The sequence below is a fragment of the Octopus bimaculoides genome, chromosome 1, assembly GCF_046866305.1.
Source record: "Octopus bimaculoides isolate indiv1 chromosome 1, ASM4686630v1, whole genome shotgun sequence".
NCBI lineage: Eukaryota > Metazoa > Mollusca > Cephalopoda > Octopoda > Octopodidae > Octopus > Octopus bimaculoides.
The window spans coordinates 161,814,018-161,836,967 of record NC_142928.1 but is presented as its reverse complement, the minus strand read 5'-3'; the positions used below and the strand labels follow the sequence as shown (position 1 = coordinate 161,836,967).

At 33.1% G+C, this 22,950-nt stretch overlaps 1 protein-coding gene across 1 annotated transcript in view; it reads left to right on the top strand.

The window, feature by feature from the left end:
• LOC106884422 (putative sodium-coupled neutral amino acid transporter 11) overlaps positions 1-22,044 on the top strand; it is a 100,765-nt gene extending 78,721 nt beyond the window's left edge. Inside the window, exons 6-13 of the mRNA XM_014935798.3 lie at positions 1,145-1,213; positions 3,310-3,419; positions 12,306-12,385; positions 14,204-14,274; positions 14,571-14,732; positions 16,946-17,058; positions 19,894-20,031; positions 21,365-22,044. Of these exons, the coding sequence (XP_014791284.1) occupies positions 1,145-1,213; positions 3,310-3,419; positions 12,306-12,385; positions 14,204-14,274; positions 14,571-14,732; positions 16,946-17,058; positions 19,894-20,031; positions 21,365-21,664 (1,043 nt within the window). The 3' untranslated portion in view covers positions 21,665-22,044. The remainder of the gene's footprint in view (positions 1-1,144; positions 1,214-3,309; positions 3,420-12,305; positions 12,386-14,203; positions 14,275-14,570; positions 14,733-16,945; positions 17,059-19,893; positions 20,032-21,364) is intronic.
• The last annotated feature ends 906 nt before the right edge of the window (positions 22,045-22,950 follow it).

Genomic DNA, 22,950 nt, shown 5'->3' with positions numbered 1-22,950 from the left:
CCTTGGTCTGATCAGAAAACCAACTGCTATCACATAAATGACAAAGGTACTAGCATTCATGTAATGATTTAGAACTTTGGTTCACAAACTTGTAGGGCTGGAGTGTGACTGAGTGAATCAACTCCCAGTATAAAATGGGTACTTATTTCATCCACTTCAGAGGAATGGAAAGCAAAATTGAAATCAACATGATTTAAATTTAACAATATTGTAACGAAATATTATAAAATATTTTAAACTCATTGCTCTATCTATTCTGTAAATTTACCTTCTTATTCCATTACAAAAGATAAAAAGCACCAACAAGTCATCAAGAGCTAATAGGAGGGCTTCTATACAGTTGTTCACCTTGCAAGATATAATGGTCAAATTGTCATCAAATGTACACTACAGTTTTAAAAAGTAAATGACAAAGGTACTACAGTCATAGATAATACACAAAGGACAAGATAGTCATGGCCAGAATTTCATTGATTGTAAGTCTCTTTAATCAGGCCTGACCTGGACTTAACAACATAAAAGCCACTATGCAATATCTACTGCTTGTTCATTACAAGATGATTAACATAAAAATGATGTTTATCTATAAAATAACTGTGATGGAAGAATCATTGAGAACAGATTTCTTTAATGATTAAAAGCAATCCTAATGAAAATTACTCCACAAGAAATTAACTTGTATATAATTAACAATTTATTTTGGCTATTAGAAATAGTATTAAATATTTTAATTTGGTTCAGAACTTTCCAATTTTGCAGCTGCATTTTTTTTAAATTAAAGAAAATTAGAAAGAACAAAAACAATTTCAGCCACTAATTATACATTTCTTCATAGTTTCATTAACATAAAATTAAATGTTGTTGTGATGAATAAGAAATGTAATGATTGCATTTATCAATATATTTGCATATACTGAAACTTGTTTACAACGAGGAAAGAAATATTTGATATCAAGCCATACATTCATTAAAATTAAATAGTAAAAATCAGGACCAGATGCCTTATTAGGTTGCAGAGACTGAGAAAATGAATGCAGTAGGTAATTAGTTTGATTGGTTGTTTTTAAGTTTTATAAGACTTCATTCCCTACTCTACTTAACAATTATTAAAATTTTGTGTTTTTTAAATTTAATATTTTAACAGCAATGGTAAGCTACAATGTTATTGTAGCAGATGGTATATCAAAAGTAATTGCTGAACTCACTGGTGCAGGTAAGTTTCTTCAATCAGAAAATAACAAACCCATACCAATCTGATGATTAATATGTATAAGCAAGGCAAGACAGCAAACTGGCAGAATCATTAGCATTACATTCTGAGTTTAAATTCTGCTAAGGCCATCTTTACCTTTTATCCTTTCAGGGTCGATAAAATAAGTACCAGTTGGACACTGAGGTCAATGTAATCGACTTACACCATCCCTCAAAATTGCTGGCTTTGTGCCAAAATTCAAAATCAATATGTATAAGCAAAGGAAAATATATTCCTCAAACAAAATATTAGGGTAAACAACTATGTGGTCTACTTAGTCTTTAAATGCAGGAGTCAATATCTAATTAGGTGGCAAAGCAACTCTGCAAGTGATAGTTGAGCTGCCTGTGGCCACCCACCAGTATAGGCAACAAAACTTCTACATAACAGTACAAGCTTTATTGAGTTGGGTGTAGCAACTCTGGGCCAAATGTTTCTACTATCCTTATTGCTTGTTCCTATTGCATCCCTCATCCTCTCTCTTGAGCTAGATGTAATGGCTTGCTTTCTCAGCAGCTTCCAACTATTTTCTGGCAACATATTTTCTCTCCTTCTTTTTTGAAACATGTAAGATATAATGACTGAATAAACAAATCATTGAGGTCTTGTTTGTGAGTTCACATCTCAACAATGGCATAGCATTATGTGGCTTACACGTCATATAAAGTTTAGCACCCTAAAACTTTTTGTAACTCAGAAAATAATTATTTTAAAGAACAGTGAAAAATTCACGATTCTTCAAAATGTGTACCCTTTATAGTATTATTCCCAATCGATAGGCATTTGATCCAATATTCTTACCACTTAATTAAAACAGTAATACTGGAAGTTTTCAACAGTGATATATTTGAAATTGCTTAGTTGTTGAAATGTAGAATATTCTTTATGTCAGCTTCATTTTTATTTCTGGAAAAAGAAATAAATGCATATAAAATAATGAGGTAATGACATTGCAGGAATATATTTCTTAATAAAACAATTTTAAATAGAAACAGCAAAGTACTAAGCAACATTGATTTATTTTAGAAACCAAGTACCTATATAGCAACAACTAAAACCCTTTTCTAGGTAGTATTTATATTTCATCCACATCTCATTACAACTAATTTTCTCTATTTTTACCAATGAAAAATATAATCTTGGACTTTCTTTTATTGTTTTGTTTTATCAATCTGTATATGTTTATATGTATGTTTTTCTAGACTTCAAATGTTAAACACTATTTAAATTTGACTGTATTGCCTTTACTATTCTCATTGTCAGGCATATTTGAGTCACATTTCAATTCAAAGATTGATATAAATAAAAAGAATACTTAAGAGAATATTGATTTCTTATATAGGCACGAGCTGACAGAGTGAAATGGAATAAGAAATGATATAGTATCATGCAGTAACACTATTACCTTTCACATAGGCCTATCAATCTAAGTATGATGGTAGTCAAAACTAATCCACCAAAATAAAGAAAAAGTCTCTGCAAAGTCTCATGACTTGCAAGAAATAGTTGTCAAATTCCTCTTAGACTACACCCTTGATTCTTAAAAATGAAGTATACACTAAATATTGTAGTTCTTGATATATTGCATCAGAAACAAAAAGAAATTAAGAATCATATTTCCTTTTAAGTCACATCTCTACTATCTTACAGAAAGGAAGGATCCATTGCATAGAGTAGTCCTAGATACGCAATACTAATAAACAAGATTAGAGGGTTGTAGCTGGGATGCCTTTAACCATAGATCTTCTTCACACACAGTCTAATTTTAAAAATCGTTTTGATTTACTAACTGAAAATATTTATCTTGTATTATTATCTCACCTCTCTTTCTTGCTCTTTTTCACCTCTTCATCTTCCACTCTTTCTTCTTTTCATTTCTTTCCATGTAACACATTTTTATATATTTTTCTACTTTTATCACCTGTTATATTGGTTTATATGCTTATGACACTAACCTTGAGCTCATTCCCATTAAGTCTATTTGTTTTTCCTTTATCTTACACATATATCTTCAAATCAATGTTTCTAACAAATTGTTTCAATATTTCCTTATACAGAAGGTGTCACATACATGGTCCTTGGAAATCGTCAATTTGTCATAGCCTTATCCATTCTTCTTTTCACTCTTCCATTGTCCCTTTACAGAAATATTGCAAGGCTCAGTAAGGTAAATCTTTTTCTTTGAAATAAATCTTCTAATGAGCTGAAAACAAATTTCTTATCTTATTTGAAAATATATATTTTCCCAAAAAGTTTGAGAAAATATATTTCTTTTTTGAAAATATTGCTTTTCACAAAAACTTATTTGATTTAGTATAAATGTTTAAACTATTTTTAATTCTCTGTTTGCATTAATTAGTTATTTTTATGATGGCATTAATTGGGTGGATCTGAAATTTCAGACATTTTCATAAATTATTATAAACATCCTATAAATTCAGTTTTATATTTAAGAGATGAGGAATTATGTACATTATTTACATTATTTACAATTGACGGATATTTGTCCTCATCTTGTTTGTTGCTAACACAACGTTTTGGGCATATGACGTAGTGGTTAAGAGCGCGGGCTACTAACCCCAAGATTTTGAGTTTGATTCCAAGCAGTGACCTGAATAATAATAATAATAATAATAATAATAATAATAATAATAATAACAACAACATCGAAAAATACCTTAGGAATGAGAACCCAGGTTTGAAATTTCCCCAAGACACCTGATGAAGGTGTAAATAATGTAAATAATGTATCCTGTAAAGTACTTGTGCCCTACCCCATTATTTTATTCTAAATACTGAAACTTGATAACATTATAATGATAATGTAAGAACATTAAATGTATAGCTGTAAACCACTATATGATGATACTGTTTGCTGTGTTAAGTAATAGGAGCATTGCAAAAGCATCAAATGCTTCATTTTATTGCAAAGCCAAATTCAACTTCTGTGAGTTAAGCTTAGAAGAAGATGGCTTTTCTTTTTGATTTACTATATGAATGTAGAATATTGTGTGCTACTTGAAAAAACAACTACTGTTGCTCTTATCACTATTCCCATCACCAATATGTTATTATTGATATATAACCACCAAATGTTATACGTAGCATTTTTTCCAGCTATTGTGTTATTATTATTATTATTATTATTATTATTATTATTATTATTATTATTATTATCATTATTATTATTATTATTATTATTATTAGGGTTATTATTATTATAATCATCATCATCATCATTATTATTATTATTGTCGTTATCATCGTCCTCATCATTATCATCATCATCATCATTATTATTCAACATTTGATAGTTTCAGGTAGATTTCTACTGCATCACCTGTTACACCTCTGTGCGTACAGCATTGTGTGTTCTTTTTTGTTGTTGGGGGAATGCAATACTCATCCTGGTATTGTATTGCATCAGTTTGTTTTGTTATAGGGTTTGGCTGTGTCTTTTGTTGTATTAGTATTTGTATCATGTATTGTATGTGTAATGCGAGTTGTGTTCTTTTGTTGGGTGTCCAGCCTGTAGAGTATATGTTGTGGGGGTTGTATATTTTATTGGATATTTACTGTATAGAGTGTTTCTTGTGTTTGTGGATTGTTTTATTTGGATTATACTATTGAACTGATAATGTCTTCTGTAGGATGTGGCCTGTTCCTAATAGGGCTATTTTTTGGAAAGTGTGTTGTGTTGAGGGTCTAGGTAGAGCTTCTGTGTTTTTGTTCATACTTTTTTTTTATCATACCCAATGCTCAAATTATGACTGGTATTGTTTTCACTTTCATTCCCCATGTCTTGAATACTTCAATTTAGAGGTCTTTATACCATTTTTTGTTAGTCTTTATGTTGTAGTGTTGGTATATTGTCCAGTGGATATAACTACTTACTCAGTAATGTCTGTATACATATTCAGATTTGGCAAGGAGTGGAGAGCCAGAGATGATGTAGTCAACTGTCTCAGTGTGCAGGTTGCTGATTCTGCATTTAGTGTTGGGGTCTGTTTTCATTATTTTACTTTCATAGTTGTTTGTGGTCAGACATTGGTCTTGTGTAGTGAGAGTCAGTCCTTCTGTTTCAGCTTTTAGTTCAGAGTTTTTGAGCCATTGTTGGCTTTTACTTAGGCTCACTTCTTCTCTGTCAAGCTTTGCAGAGTATTGACCATGGAGTGATTTTTCTCTCCATTTCTTCTTTAGTATGTTTTGTTTTTCTGTTTTCATGATGATTTTTATGTCTTTCACAATTTTTGTTATGTTGTCATCTGAGATCAGTGCTTCAGTATTATTATTATTATTATTATTATTATTATTATTATTATTTTCTCTCTATCACAGGTTTTGTTGGTGCTCCTGGAGTCTTGCATGCATAGCAGGCTTACTACCTGCAGCCTACAGTACCATGCTATTCATTCTTTTCAGCTATCTAATACTTTCCTGATTATTCTGACTGTGCCAAGGAGATAAACCTTTTGTAGCAGTTCTACTGGGCACTTTATTCCGATTTCCTTTATATTCCTCTTGATACCTTCTAATACTGTTCACAAGGATGCAATAATAATTGGCACTATCTTCACCTTCTTCATTTTCCCTTACCTGGCCATTACTTATAAGGGTTGTATCTATCTATCCTTTCGTCTTCCTTCTTGACTATTCATGGGTCAAAGGGGCATGCAATGTCAACTACATAGCATATGTGGTGCACCTTGTCCACCACTACTAGGTTCGGTCTATTATGCTCTAGCACCTGTTCTGTTTGGATTGGGAAATCCCAGAGGATTTTGCTAGTCTCTGACTCTGTCACTCTCTGCAGTTTGTGTTCATACAATTTCTTGCCTCTCTTTAGCCTTCACTTTTCGTATTATTATTATTATTATTATTATTATTATTATTATTATTATTATTATTATTTGCATTTTACTTCTCAGAAATCTCAATTCTACTTGCTCCAGTTAATTCTGTAAGAGCAGACAGCAACCTCTTGTCAAAGATCTCACAGTGTCTTTCCACAAAATTTACCACTCAAGTACCAATCCTAAAATCTTCACTGTCCCCAATAAAGCAGTTGTTTTAGGAGGTGGTGGTGGCGGTGAAAGTGGTGGTAGTATGACTGAAAATGCTATGTATGACATCTGATCATCATATATCAATAATAAGATATTGGTGATGGGGTGGTGATAAGAACAACAATGCACAAGTCTTTTAGGTATCACTGAATATTCTACCTTCATATTGTAAAATGAGAAAAAAGCCATTTTTTTCTAAATTTGAACCATTGAAGTTGAATTAGGCTATGCAATAAAATGAAGTGTTTGGCACTTTTGTAGTGCTTTTACTGCTTAATACAGTGAGCTGTAATCATCATAAAGTGGTTTACAGCAAGATGGACTCAGCTATTGAGAATTAAGTGTCTTTAGTGCAGAGCTGATGCTAGTGATACAATAAAATTCATTCAGTCCATGTTACAGAGTGGTTGTATGTGTGTGCAATAAAGAGAAAGCAACTGTACCCATGTATGTGTGTATGTTTTATGTCTGAGTAAATATGTGTGTATATCCAAGAAAATGAGATATGCACACATGTACACAAGCAAAAATGCATATACACACACATATACACATACATGTGCACACTTACATCAATGATAGGAAGAGCATCCAGCTATAAAAACCTTGCCAAAAATAGAATATATAAAGGAGATGTGGACTCTGCCAGCTGCATCACAGAATACCAATCTGGGAAGATAGTAATTCTGAATAAGAACCAATAGGTTTTTTTTATCCTATTGTAGACAGTTTCTCTAGTGCTGGTGGCATGCTAAAATGCACCCAGTATATGCTGTAATGTGGATGGTGGTAGGAACAACATTCAGTTGTAGAAGTCATGACAGAAATGGAGCATATGAAAAGAAACTGCAAATTCCACAAGTTGCAACTCAGAACTTCTATCTCAGATGGGAGATATTCCAAATCACAACTAATTCAGAATAGAGAAGATTCTTTTAGATCAACTACTGACAATCTCTTTAATGATAAATGAGATTCTATTCACACTGCAAGAAATACACAACAGAGGTGGGTGTTTTCTTTGTTGATATTTGTGCCACAGAGAAAGTATTTGTGAAGTGTGGCAAAATATTGTAAGACACTTCCAAAGCATGCCAGCATTGAAAAAAAAAAAATGATGATGATAATGACAACAACAACAACAACAATGATGATGATGAAGATGATGGCATGACAACAATGATGAAGATGATGGTGGTGACAATGACAACAGTGATATGGTGGTGTTGGCAGTGGAGGTGGAAGTTAGGGTGATAATGACTTTGGTGGTGGTGGGGTAGTAATGCTGATGGTGATGATGATGACAATGACAAACTGCTAGTTGCAGGATATGAACTGTTCTAACTAATAATCTGTTAACTTGATAACTATTAAATCCATTTTATACCTCATTCTCTGTTCCATACCAAATGTGTGGCACTTATAAAAAAATACATTTTATCTTATGTTCCCAGATATTCCATACAACCCATCATATTTGATTTGTCAGAACTTTTAGACTCTGTCTATTTTTAATACAACATTTGTTTTGTAGGAAAAAAAACCCTAAATCAATAAAATATTTAGATCATGATCTAAATTGAAGATAAAAATACATTAAAATACATATCTAACTCTTTACCCTTTTGTTAACCTATTTCTGTTAAAACATTTTTGTTTTAATTAGTTTTGAAAATAATGAAGAATTTAGTAAAGTAACACTGTCATTATTATCCTGGTGTTTGGAACATAAATTATGACACTTATGAAACCTTTTAATTAAGTTCACTTTAAGATACTGAATTTTCATCATGGAGCCAGGGTCAGTCTGAGGTGGGTTGGTATCAAAAGGTATTAAGGTGGTCCTATATTACTTCAATTTCTTTCTTTCAAATTGGTTTGATTTGAATTTTTAAAAACCTATTAAAAATTAGATCCTGGTTTCCTCTTCTAGCTTTTGAGGAGTATTTTTTAATAATGAATAGTTAAGAAGCATGCATTTCAGAGTATTGACTGGATCTCATTTCCATTCATAATAATGTGCTTAACTTGAAGAAGCTGCTCTACTATATATAGTGCACCCCGTCTGCCTGTTACAGCCTCATCCCCCTGCTCCTTATTCCAGACTCTTACTATCATTCCACCATCATCATCCCGCCCACAGACACTTACACTTTAATCACATAAACCCCAACCACCGCCACCAATATGAAAAACATCAACATAAACAAGTACAAGAATAAAAATTATGATGACAACAAAGATGTTAAAGACGATGATGATGAAAACAGCAGCAACAACAACAACAACAGAATGCAAGATTGTTTTATTTATCAGTATAGTGAGACCGATGACATTCTAAACTTCTTGAAGGATTTCCTCTTTCATGATAGATCGGAAATATTTCAATTGAAATCAGTAAACATGGTAATGGGGAAATTATTTTAACAGAGAAGAAAAGAGAAATCAATTAACATACACACTCACTCATACATATACCTATGCACTTGTGCATACATACACATGCCGACACACAAGCATATGCACACTCAAACAAACACATACTGATACAAAAGATCATGTACACATATGTGCATGCATGCATACCTATAAATACATATACACACACAAATAACACAAAATCATCCATGCAGACATGCATACAAACATGCATGCACACACACACACAATTGCACACATATACAAGCACATGCACACACACGCACACACACACACACACAAACATACAAGGAAGCATACAAGATCACTCACATGCAAGTGCATACATACATGCATACAAACGTACATGTACTCACACATACAAACACATACACAAACATAATCACATGCAGGTACAAAAGATCACCCAGTCACATGTGCATGCATACATGCATACAAGCATGCATGCTCTCACACAAAACACACATGCATACTATACACAAACAAGTACATGTAGGCATACAAGATCATCCATGTTGATGTGTATGTACACATGCATACAAACATGCATGCACATACATCTACATACACACACATACATGCACATGTACACACTGATACAAACACATGTGTCTATTTGAACACACTGACAATACACACACCACATGTACACACATGCACATACACACATACACAGAGCACACATCTCATACCAACACACAAATATATATATGCATACACACACGTGCATATAGAAGAAGCATTCAAACATACACACATGCACATATACACACACCCATGCATGCATAGAAGGTTATTCGATATGAAGAAGGAAATATCTAAGAGATGGTATTTAAGCATGTTGATGAGTGTGAAATCAAACTACGAAGCATGTCTGCTGTTAAGAAAGTGCATTAAGTGAAACCCAACTGTTAAATGTCAATGGAAAATATTTATTTTTGTTTGCTTTTATTTGTTTTTATTCTATGTGTTTTTATTTTATTGATCAGTCTCTCTCTCTCATTTTGTGCTCTTTGTGGAAAATGTACAAGGTAAAAATAATGGGACACTTGTTTCAGCAACTTTAGTCAGCTTAGTTTGAGTGGAACATTAGATGAAGTAATTTTATTAGACATTATTCGAAATCTGCAACAAACGGGTACTTTTATGTGTTATTATTATATGTGTTATTAAGGCGGTGAGCTGGTAGAACTGTTAGTGTGCTGGATGAAATGTTTTGCAGTATTTCGTTTGCTGCTACATTCTGAGTTCAAATTCTGCCAAGGTTGACTTTGCTGTTCATCCTTTTGGGGTTGATAAATTAAGTACCAGTGAAACACTGGGGTTGATGTAATCGACTAGTCCCCGCCCCACAAATCTGAGACCTTGTGCCTCCAGTAGAAAGGATTATTATGTGTTATTCCATTAAGGTTGACTTTCATCCTTTCAGGGTTGATAAAATAAGTATCAGTTGAGCAGTGGGTTTGTAACTTAAAATTGCTGGGCTTGTGCCAAAATTTGAAACCATTCATATATGTATCATTAAAGTGGTAAACTGGCATAATCATTAGCATGCCAGACAAAATGATTAGTGGCATTTTGTCTGTCTTTATATTCAGAGTTTAAATTCTGCCATGATTGACTTTGCCTTTCATCCTGTCAGGGGTGATAAAATAAGCATCAGTCAAGTACTGAGGTCAATGTAATTGACCCTTCCCCTCCCCTCAAAAACTGCTGACCCTGTACCAAAATTTGAAACCATTGTTACATATGTCATTAAGGCAGTGAGCTGACAGAATCATTATTGTATTAAACAAAATGCTTGGCAGCATTTCTTTTGGCTCTTTACATTTTGAGTTCAAATTCTGCCAAGGTCACCTTTGCCTGTCATACTTTCAGAATTGGTTAAATAAGTAACAACCAAGCACTGGGGTCAATATAATCAATGACTGTTCCCACCCTAAAATCTTAAAATTGCTGGCCTTGTACTAAAATTTGAAGCTATTAGAATCATTAAGGCAGCAAGCCGACAGAATCCTTATCACATCAGACAAAATTCTTAGAGGCAGTTTTTTTGTTTGCTTGTGTGCTGAGCTCAAACCCTGCTAACATAAACTTTGCCTTTCATAATTTTAGAGTCAGTACAATAATGTACCAGTCAAGTACTAGAGATGATGACTTGTCTCTTCTCTTCAAAATTGCTGGCCTTGTGCCAAAATCAGAAGGAATTATTATTTGTGTTATTATAATATAGTTGCATCATATAAGGCAAAATAATGAAACTATATTCTTTGATAACCATTTATTGTTATCTTGGGCCAACAAAGTTGTCCATTATGTGTGTGTGTGTGTGTGTGTATACACATCCTACTGGCTACTCACCAATGCAGGCGACAAAACTCCCACACACCAGCATGGACTTTGTTGAATCGGATGTCATAGCTCTGGGCCAGATGTTTTTGCCATCCCTTGATGCTCATTATTGCTGCACCACTCATTCTCTCTCTTGAGCCAGATGTAATTGCTTGCTTTCTCAGTGACTTCTAACAATTTTCTGCCAACATCTTTTGTCCCCTTTTCAACTTATCTTAGACTCCTGAATATTGAGTGAACCCTCTAAAATCTTTTTCCCTAGGAAAATATATTGCCTCTCGTCCATTGTTTTCACAGTGTTCAACCATTGCACTGTATTTTTCTAAATTTTTGCAGCACTTAATATTTTTCTTGCTAATTAAGGTGGCAAGTTGGCAGAATAGTTAGTATGCTGAACAAAATGCTTAGCAGTATTTGTCTATTTTTATGTTCTGAGTTCAAATTTGCCAAGGTTGACTTTGCCTTTCATCTTTTAGGAGTCGATAAAATAAATACCAGTTGAAAACTGAGGTTGTTCTAATTGACTTAACCCCTCCCCTGAAATTGCTGGCATTGTGCCAAAACTTGAAGCCAGTCTTGCTGATAAACAATACTAACTATTTTCAGATTTTGTACTACTTTCTATAAAATATTTAATTGATGATTGCTGCACTGTACCTTTTCTTTACCTCTTCCAACAGTCTCTGTTTTTTCTAAACTAGTTGGCTCCAAACCTCTCCTACTGTCTTGAAATAGTCAATGAGTCTCCATGCAATCACAAGATCTGCAAAACATAGTAGCTACATCTCCCTCAAATCACACCCTACAACTTCTTCTCTTTATAGCTTAGTTAAAAGTTGACAGACATACTGGATAAATTTATGATTTCATACCTTATTCCAGTATTTTGTCTCAATATTGTATTTACATGCACAGAGTTGTGCATTTCCCCTACAAAGCCACTTTAAAATATCTTTCAGTAAGTGTATGATGAAACATACTGAATTCATTTTTCCACAAAATATATTTGTAAAATAGATGTGCATCTACTGCAAGAGTGCATCTTAAACACCAGCAAATACAATAATTTATCTTTCAAGAATGTGTGTGCTCTTATGTTTTCACATTTATAATTTCAGTGTAACTTGATATTTGAAGCTTTAAAATTGATACTTATTCAGTGTCCTTTAATAATTTTTCTATCTCTTTTGTTTCAGTGGGCAGGTCTGGCATTGTTATTAATATTCTTTGTTGTCTTAGTCATCATTTTTCGTCTTCCTACAATGACAGCAAAGGTGTGAGTATTAAAATATTCTGATACAAAATTTTCCCACTATCAATTCCAGTTGTCTTTACAGATCAAGTCATTTGTAACGTTATCATCATTGACTTTTATTATCAAAGTTTTCAATATAAAGATATATATAGATATGTATATGAGTAATCATATATGAAAATATGTATGAGTGTTTGCTTATGTATATGTGACAAGTTTTCATGGGAGCTCTTTATCTCAAATGGAGGAAAATCCAGCAGATAGCAGTAACTTATAGTAAAATGGCCAACAGTAATGTTTCATGCTAATCTGAATAAGAATCTTTTTACCATTTCTGGAGCCAAGTTGTCACAGACATTCATCCTTTGCCATATTTTGCTAATTTTTGAAAATTGTCAGGCATTTTACCAAAAATTCTTCAACATTAAAAAAAAAAAATTATTAAATTACAACAGTCATTTACCAATTATGTAAAAAAAATTACCAATTTTCATAATTAAAATTTAATTGTTAAAAATTATTCAGTCTTTTGCTAATTTGTTAAATTGCCTCAAACAATCATCCTTTTATTATATACTGCCAAATTTAACATGTTACATAATTAATTTCATTGCTAAATTTCAATTATCTAAAGATCTTCCCAGATTGTGGAAAATTACATTAAAGAAATTGCTAATTTTGTATACATTTTGCTTTAATAAATAAATTTGTCTAAGATTCTTGTCAGGTTGTGAACCATTAAAATAATGAAATTGCCATATGTAATATACTGAATTGCCCCATTTGTTAACGTTTACTGCTGTCTATGGAACTCTTATTAGTTTTAAAAAAAAAAGAAGAAAGAAATGTAGGCTATAGCAGGATATATATGTCAATAAATGAAGGTGGGTGGAAGTACATGGGCACCTTATTATAATGCTTGTTTGTAACCTAAAGATAATTCATATAAACCAACAGAGGTAATCAGGAAACAACAATGAATATATATGGTACTTTGTGAAAAACTAAGTGACAGGACTTATTAAATGGGTGCAGAAAAATATATGTATTTCTTGCACCACTATATATAAGCAAAATATCAAAGCAAAATATTTAACAAAGAAAATGATAAAGCTGTAGCTCATCTTACCCTCCATTTTCAACGCACACTATTCATGGGGGTAGTTCTCAGGCACCTTCTCCATAAGGTCCTACCAGAAGCAACCATCATCACACTTTCTAGCTGGATTCCCAAGCATGACCTACTGAGACTATGGATATTCACCCACCTTTTTGCTTATGGTCTACCCCTAGATCGCCTGCTAGGTGGCTCAGTTTTGAGGAATCTGTGTGGCAAACCTTTCCTGTGACTGGCTACTTGTTTCTCTGTGATTGGTCAAGTTAACGTAGACACTCCTGATGAGAATCACAATAAGGTTTGAAACTCAATGAGGGCTGTTCATTAATTTTTTTTTGGCAAAATGTACAAAGAAATAGTCAAGTTTGTCACATTTATATTTCTGTTGTTTTGGTTTACGTATAAAATAGATAAAGAATAAAAATAAACACACAGAGTAAATGATCTCAATAAGGAGTTTTCTAAGTGCTCAGACAGAACTACATATTTATTGTATTACAATGTAAGTAGTTGAATATTCCACAGTTATTAGTACATGTAGTATAATACTCAGACAGACAGTATGTGCAACGGTGTTCCATTTGATGGACTTCCACACTGGTAAACTGTGTCTATCAAATTTCACAATACTGTAGCAATACACCATCTAAAAATATTTACATGTGAATATATAATGTCTTAATTAAACAACACCAACCATAAAACATTTTTTTCTCTCTCAGTCCTGCAACACCCAATGCATGGTCTTTTGCCAATGGACATTTTACAGATGCTTTAGGAATCATATCATTTGGTAAGAATATGTTTTGACTGTATAGACTTTCTATATTTATTTCATTTCTTTCCAGTGTCTACTTGAAGAAAAAATAAACTTGACTGAACAAATCATTACTTCGTAAATTATTTTCTACTGCTATAATCGTAAGCATAATCGTTAATAAACACCACATCATTTCCATACTGTAAAGAAAAACAAAGAAACAGAAGATACCTGACATAAAGAAAAATGGAAGAACTAGTCTGTTTAGATTATGTTGCCAGGCCTCTTCAAAGATATTGCTAAGATGTTTATTTCTATTTTATTTCCAGCTTATGTCTGCCATCACAATACTTTCATGATACACACATCACTTGAGAACCCAACAACAGCAAGATGGGGATATGTAACTCACGCCAGCATAGCAGCAGCAACAGTTTTTACCTTACTATTTGGAATTGTTGGTTATGTGTCTTTCACAGGTTACACGCAGGGTTGGTAAATTATATCTATACATATAAATATTCATTGATGTATTTTCCCTTTTCAGTTTACATTTGCTTTTGGAGAAAAGTTTTTGTGTGTTGCTGGTGTGTTTTATTAGTAGGATGCATAAGAAACTGTGGTTAAAAATTGTTAGTGATTGAGATAGCTGTCCGTCGGTCTGACTGTCCATCTGCCTATCTATCTATCTATCTATCTATCTATCTATCTATCTATCTATCTATCTATCTATCTATCTTTCACTTTGTAAAGTGTTCTAATTTATAAACCACTAGTTACATCATTTCTAAAAAAATTATTTCTAAAAAGAATGAAATAGTACTAGACGATTACCATCAGCTAAAAATAACAAGAACTTCATAATAGATAAACAAAAATAATTAAATGTGTGAATTCTATGCATCTTTTTCTTTATAATATTTGATGAGATTTCTAATCTCATCATATATTATGAAGAAAGGATGATCTCCTTTGTTATAACTGTGACTACCTGGGAAAAACACTTTTCAGTATGAGATTTCTCATAAAATTCACATATAGAATTCTTATAGAATTCACAAATAGAGTTAATGTATTTAATTTAAACAGGAAAAACGTGTCCAAAGTTAGATAACTAACAAAAGCATTTCAAATTCAATGTGCATTCTATATTTATTTACAGATACAGGGTGGGGCAGAGAGGATGGACGTTTTTGAAATGGCTATTGCTCAGCCCCAGTGGAAGGAACATATGTCTAATGCATACCATTTGGTCCGTGGTGTCTTAACATTTTTTAGTTTTCAGGCGAAGCCATGGCGCTATGGTTGATAGAGTATCGCGTGTTTGTCTACAACAGTTACGTGAAGAATAATGAGTCTGTGACAGCAGTTCACTGTGAGTTTTGGCACCACTTCAACATTCACTGAGTTCAGGCTGTTCCCACCCAAAACACAATCTGATGTTGGGTGAACGCACTTTGTACATGAGGTACACTAATGAATAGGAAACCCTAGAAAATGTGGAATGCATCAGACAAGCTTTGAGTCTGAATCACTCTGCTCGGAGACATTCCACTGAACTTAGCATCAGTAATCGATTGGTAAGATATATTTTGCATGAAAACCTGCATTTCCACCTGTACAAATTGGTCATTGGACAACAGTTGAAACCATGGGACTATACACAGTGTCTTAACTTCACATGTCAGAGGGAAGCAATTTTTGAGGCAAATGACAACTTCATTTTGTTAATAAGTGATGAAGCTCATTTTTATCTCAATGGCATGGTAAATCAACAGAACTGTCATTATTGGGTGCTTGAAAATCTGAGAGAACTGTACAAAAGACTACTGCACAGCCCAAAAGTGACAGTCTGGTTTGCTGTTGGAAAAGCTACCATCATTGGTCCTTACTTTTTTTAAGACAATAATGGAAATGCTGTTACTGGAAACTCCAAGCATTACATTGAGATGTTAAACAACTTCTTTGTGCCTGAATTATGATGAAAACGTCTGCCTATTTTATGTGTGATGGGGTGACGGCAAACACAGCCAGAGCATCAATGGGTATTTTTGCCCTCTCTTCAGTGACCACCTCCTTTCTAGGTTTGCTGACATTTGTTAGCCCTCTCAGTCCCCTAATTTGTCTATGTGGGATTATCTCTTATGAGGAAACCTCAAGGCACGTGTGTATGCACATAAGCCCCGGACATTGGTTGATTTGAAGGAAGCTATTTGCCAAATCAACAGAGCAATGCTGGAGAGAGTGGAGGCCAACTTCCAAGAACGCCTTCAGAAATGCATCAATAAAAACGGATACCACATGATGGATGTTGTTTTCCACACTTAATTTTAACAAATGCTAATTCAATATAAATACACTAATATCAATAGAATTTGTTTGCAGCTAAAATTAATGATTTTGTGAATTTTTCAAAAACGTCCATCCTCTCTGCTCCATCCTGTATAATCATATTTTTTTGTCTTGCTTTTATTGTTTACTGAATTCAAGCAGGAATATTTACAATACTCTGAAGCTTCTTGAGACAAGTGTAAGGCTTATGAAATTCTAGAATGTTTCCTGATTTATGAGCTAATTTCCCTTTCCTGTTTCAAATTAACATTTACAGCTAAAATATTAGAATTTAATCCACATGCATCTAATTAGTTTGATTTATTGAGAAAGCTTTATGTACATGTCTTTTAATTATCATTTTATATTTCAGGAGATCTTCTTGAGAATTATTGCTACAATGACAGCCTAGTAAATGTAGCACGGATTGTTTATACAATCACCATTATGCTGACCTTTCCAGTTGAATGCTTTGTATGCAGAGAGGTAAAAATCAATGAAAACTACATCAATTTTAATTTTGTAATTTAAATTTTAAATGTGGATGTTCTGTTTGAACAAACTATACTGCAGTAGTGACCATCAGGGGAAACTCTCATATTGGCACTGTTGTTTATATCACTAGTGGGGAGATAAATACTTGCCACTTCCAGTGTTGAGACCACCAGGTCACATGATTTCAACCTTCCTTGGTCTTATCAATGATAGATGCTTGTCCAACCTCTAGAGAGAGATGCTTTCTTTATGAAGATAATGATTATCTAACACAGAAGGGACAAACAAGACAGAACAAACAGATAAATGTTAATGTGAGTTCGAATGAAACTTAATTTTAAAATTTTGATGATTATACGAATCAATCATCATCATCATCATCATCATTTAACGTCCACTTTCCATGCTAGCATGGGTTGGACGATTTGACTGGGGACTGGCGAACCAGATGGCTACACCAGACTCCAATCTGATCTGGCAGAGTTTCTACAGCTGGATGCCCTTCCTAACGCCAACCACTCTGAGAGTATAATATAATATATTTTTTATAATTTTTTGCCAGTGGGGATTCACCCTGATGGGCGAAAAGCCCAGCGACTATACCTTTATCTTTCTCCATGGAGATTAATCTGGGTCACTTGCACCCACCTTTCTTACCACAGCCTTCCATCTTTTCTTAAACACACCTCTCCAGCCCTATCTTGCTCTTCAGGTGATATCTGGAAAAAGTGAGCAATCCGGGGCCAGAGATCAAGGTTCCCGTCACGAGTCCTTGCAGTCTCATCTTCCAAACACACTCTTTCAACACTGCCACTGTTAGGAGAAAACATGCCTCACCTTCCTTCGAGAGTCCAGTGGGCGACACAGTTTTTATTATAGATTCAGCTGATAGCTGTACTCTGCCTAAGTGTGACAGCACATGTTCAACGTAGATTATCAAGCCTGAAAGCTTCTGATAGTGTACAAAAGCATGCAGGATGGTTTCATCATGCAGCCCACATCTTGGACATGTCTCTCATATTGACTTTTGGTGCAAAATGGACTGCTGTTTATATCACTTGTGAGGAGACAAACCTCCACCATTTTGTTTCATTCATCTGTTAGTTTTAGTCACCAGATTGAGGTTGTGTTCGAAAACCTCTTTCTGGAATCTATTTTACTGAACCTGGAAGTGTGAAAAAGCAAAGATACCATATTTTCTGGCATATAAGATGTGCTTTTTTATATTTTTAATTGTATCAAAATATTACCCTGTGTCTAATGTGGCTGTATTACAGATGTGAAACTGAGTGTTGTAGGCTAGAGAGATGGATGAGCTTTGGTATATTTGGTTCAGTAATTATTACTGATAATAAAATATTAACCAAACTATCACATTCCACTAATACAAACTCACAAAAAATTGTTTGTTCATCAACAGTTATGTAAGGAGATTACATCATCTCATTATACTTCTTTCCTCAATATATTTAGCCCATACCTGATATATGCCTTGCATAATTTAGTGACAGTGCCACATTTAAGAAACATTTTTAATTATCTAAATGAGATTGTGTGATGCTTATGTCTCTCTTAAGGGTGAAACATAATGGTCTCAACTACAAATAAAATCAGGACTTGTGGATTTAGAGTTCCAAGAACTAACTAGTTGTATTGTCTATGCTAAAGCTGAGTACTCTTTAACAAAAAGATCTGATATCTAACTAATAAACGAATCAGAGAAATTTAATGGAATTATTGTTAGAAACAGCATTTGATTAAAAGGGACGTAGTTTATTGATATGAATAGTTAATAAATTATAACTACAAATTTAAAATAGCTCCCAGCTATCTAAGTATGTGACTCACTTCTGATAACTATTTCATTTCTATTTCATTGCCAATACCACTGAAAAATATCTTTTAATCTCATTCTCCTTCCTCTATAAGTCTGAAACTTTGACTATCTGTAGAAGAAAAATCAATATCTAGACAATATCTAGTAAGTAATATTACATTATATTCAAATCCTCGACAGGAGATAAAGATTAACATATACTTGAAGAAAACAAGAGTTTGGCAAACCATGTACTTGCATTGTCATCAGCATTGGTAGTGGTGGTGTTGGTAGCCTTGTTGTTTTTACATCTACTTTTCCATGTTGGCATGAGTTGGATAACTGTTTCTGAGGCAGTGTTTTATAGCTAGATGCCCTTCCTGATGCCAACTCTTTTAGTCTTCTTTTATGACATACAGGCATATAGGGGTACCTATTCTAAAAACCAAGTTGCTCACAGTACAATTTAACATATAAAAAAGGTAAAATAGTGGAGTGGTAATTTAAGCAGCAATAATAATCTATGTAGCATATAATGATAATTCACACGTCATAGACTTAATTTTAATGGGTTAATGAAGCTTATCTTCCAAGTCATCTGCATGAGTAATATAATGAACAGTTTGGTAAGTTAAGCCAGAAATTCCATCCATCGATCAATCTTCTCCAACCACTATTCCTGAGAAGGTTATGGGGAGTAGAGTCCTCAGGCACCTCCTCCATAAGGCCTTATAAGAAGCAATCATCATTAGACCTTTTGACTGAATTTCCAAGCATGACCAACTGAAACCATGGATATTATCCAACCATCTTGTTTATGATCTACTCCTTGGTCTCCTGCTAGATGGCTCAGCTTGAAGAATCTCTCTTGTAATTTTTTCCTGTAACATTTTTTCACATAGTCTTATCATTGCAAAATCTGTTTTAATTTCAGCAGTAGGTTCCCAAGTTCTAGCATTACTTTAATATTTCTAGAAAATCTTTGTATTTGATTGTGGTTTATATTTCAGGTTGTTCAAAATTTGTTTCTTGGACTGACTGAAGAACTTTGCCTCTGGAAACATGTGCTACTTACAGCAGTTTTGGTTGGTTTCACTGGAGCTATTTCAATGACAACAGAATGTTTAGGAATTGTTTTAGCATTAAATGTAAGTTGCAATAGAAATTCTCAATAATTTATATTGAAAAAATATGAAATCACTTGTAGAAGTGAAATTGTTGAATGGATAAGGCACTGCATTTGAGAATGATAACATCATGAGTTCATGTCTCTTATAGTTATATTATTGGAACTTTTTAACAGAATTCTCTCTTCTAACCTCAGTTTATCTTGCTCATAGAAATGTTAACTTTGATAGACTTGTATCTTATCCAACATGAAGTTGTTTTCCATCTAATTTACACTATGAAATCAGAGTAAAATATGAGTTCTTCACGGGATTGAGAGATATTTGTATTTTTTTAATAATTTTAGTAATGAAAATGTTTGGCATTTTAAAACATCAACTCCATTCAAAAGGCATTGGTGTTAAACTGAAACTATGGCAAAATGCACATGCCTAAGGTGCTGCACAGTGAAATTGAATTTGGAATCATGTGGTTGCAAAGCAAATTTCTTAATCACACAGCCATGTCTGCATGCTTGCACCCTCCACTAAATATCAGAAAGCAAGGACTGGATAAATAGGTTAGGGGGATTCTTTTATTGATGGATAATGCAAATAGTGGATTATTTTAACTATACCTTTAATTTTAGGCAATCTGGAACATAACGCATAATGTTCTTTTCCAAGAACATTGCAAATATAAAGGAAGTGAAGTAATTTTAACCAGAAATTGAAACTGCATTCCGTCTCTCAGTTTGCCACAAATTTTTCTCTTATTCTATAATGCTCTCAGTCATGTTGTACAACCATGTTGTTAAAAAGAAACTAAGAAAACATGGTTGAAATATTTGATCCCATATAATGTGTATCTAATTTTCTCTCTCGTTCTCTGCCTATTTATTTGTCTCTTACTCTTTATGTACATATGTGTGTGCATGTGTGTGAAGGTGAGACAATATTTCCATATACAGGTGAATTCTCATTAAATTGTGAGATTCAAGGCAAAATAGAAATTAGATTGCTTTTAATAATTATTTATTTGTGATAGAGGCACAAGGTCTGAAATTTGGGGGTTGAAGGCCATAATCAATTGCACTAGGCAAAGTCAACACTGTGAAATACTGTTCTGGTCAGGTTTATCTTTCATTCACTTGGTGCCAATAAAATAAGCACCAATCAACTACTGGCTCATAAGAAACTGTTTCTATTCCTCCTTCACCAAACAAAAAGGAATGTTACAGCTTTGTGCCATTGTCAGAAACCAATAATTAATTTCAAACTATTCACAGTTAAAATTATGATTTCTTTTTGTCACGCATAAATGCTTTGTATTTCAAATGATAAATACTTAATGACATTAATCTATCTCTTTCAGGGTATTTTAGCAGCTTGTCCTTTAGCCTATATTTTCCCTTCAATGTGTGTGATTAAACTTCGTCCAGAGCCCATACTATCGCGGGGTAATACTCTACCTGGTCTAATTGCAATTTTTGGATTACTGATATTTGTTGTTGGTTCACTTATGATTGTGGTGAACTTCAAAGATGCTACAAAATGTAATCATGGTGCCCAGTTACCCTACTGTGAAGACAGCTTCCTTCCTACAACTACTGTGAATATGTCCACTACAACTCTAGCAACTACAACAGCGTCACTATTGAACATCACTGTATAAGATGAGAAACATTTTCTAAATCTTTCAAACATTTGATTTTGTTTAGTTTGTCAAATATCTTTGTTTAGAAACTATTTTATTTTATTTCTCTACTGCTACCAACAGCAATGTTGTGGCAGATCTTCTGCGGCAGCACAAATTCACACCTTACTCAAACAACAAATAACAACTTAGCTGTTGTATAATTATTTTTATATTTTTGTTTAAATTACAACCTAAAGTTTTCAGATGTTCAGTGAAAAGTCTATGGAGTAATGTGAAACCAAAAAGCAGAAATTTAACTTATTAAACATAATATTGTTTTGAATTTTAATATTTTTTTCACTGAAATTTATTTAAAAATTTGATAGAATTACTTAGGTACCTCGAAACAAATTGTTGTGAAAAATTGTTCAAAACATTATTTACCTTTTCATTTCCTTTCTGTTTTTTTTTTCTATTTTTAAGCTATGTTTTTATACAAATATATACTAAATTACAAACCTTTTTAAACAGCACATCCAAGACAAAATTTAATTTCAAATGTCTTCATGCAAAGAAAGTGCAGAAAATAATGTGACTGTAGTAGTATATAATTAAATTTAGTTAATCAAGCAGTAGATCAGTATATTAATTAGATGTAAATAATAAGCAATAACATTCCAGCTAGCAATGTGGATGTATTTTAATTGACAAAGCCATGAATACAAATGCAATTTTGCAGTAGAAGTTAAGTTCATCATTACTCAGAAAGTGAATTTAACTTTGCTGGTGTGTTTTGTATTTCTTTGAGTTGTGAAACAGCAAAGAGCACTAAAATAACTTTACTAGTTTCATAGATTGTATGTATACAAAGTAAAGAACATATTTTTAATGTTGACAAAACAAAAATAAATTAAAAAAAAAAAACAATTTACTTGAGACATTCTCATTACTGGGTTAACCAATGACTCAGCAGTAGAATACAGGACTTATTTGTGTATGGTGCCAGTTTGAAGTCCTCTCTACACATTTTTGGCCATGGATAGCAACATGTGTTATCCCAAACTCTCTTGAAATCCATTCAGTTGACCTACACCTACCCAACTGTGTATACCATCAATGCACTCTAAATGCACCCTGCCAAATATTAAATTATATTTGACTCTGAATGAAGAATCAGTAGTCAGCTACATCTGAAAACATGTTAGTTATGAAAGAAATAATAAAGGAGATATATTATACATTATATAAGGAAATATCATATAATAAAAGAGATATTAAATCTCCTTTATATTATTATGCATATATGTTAATAAACATATATA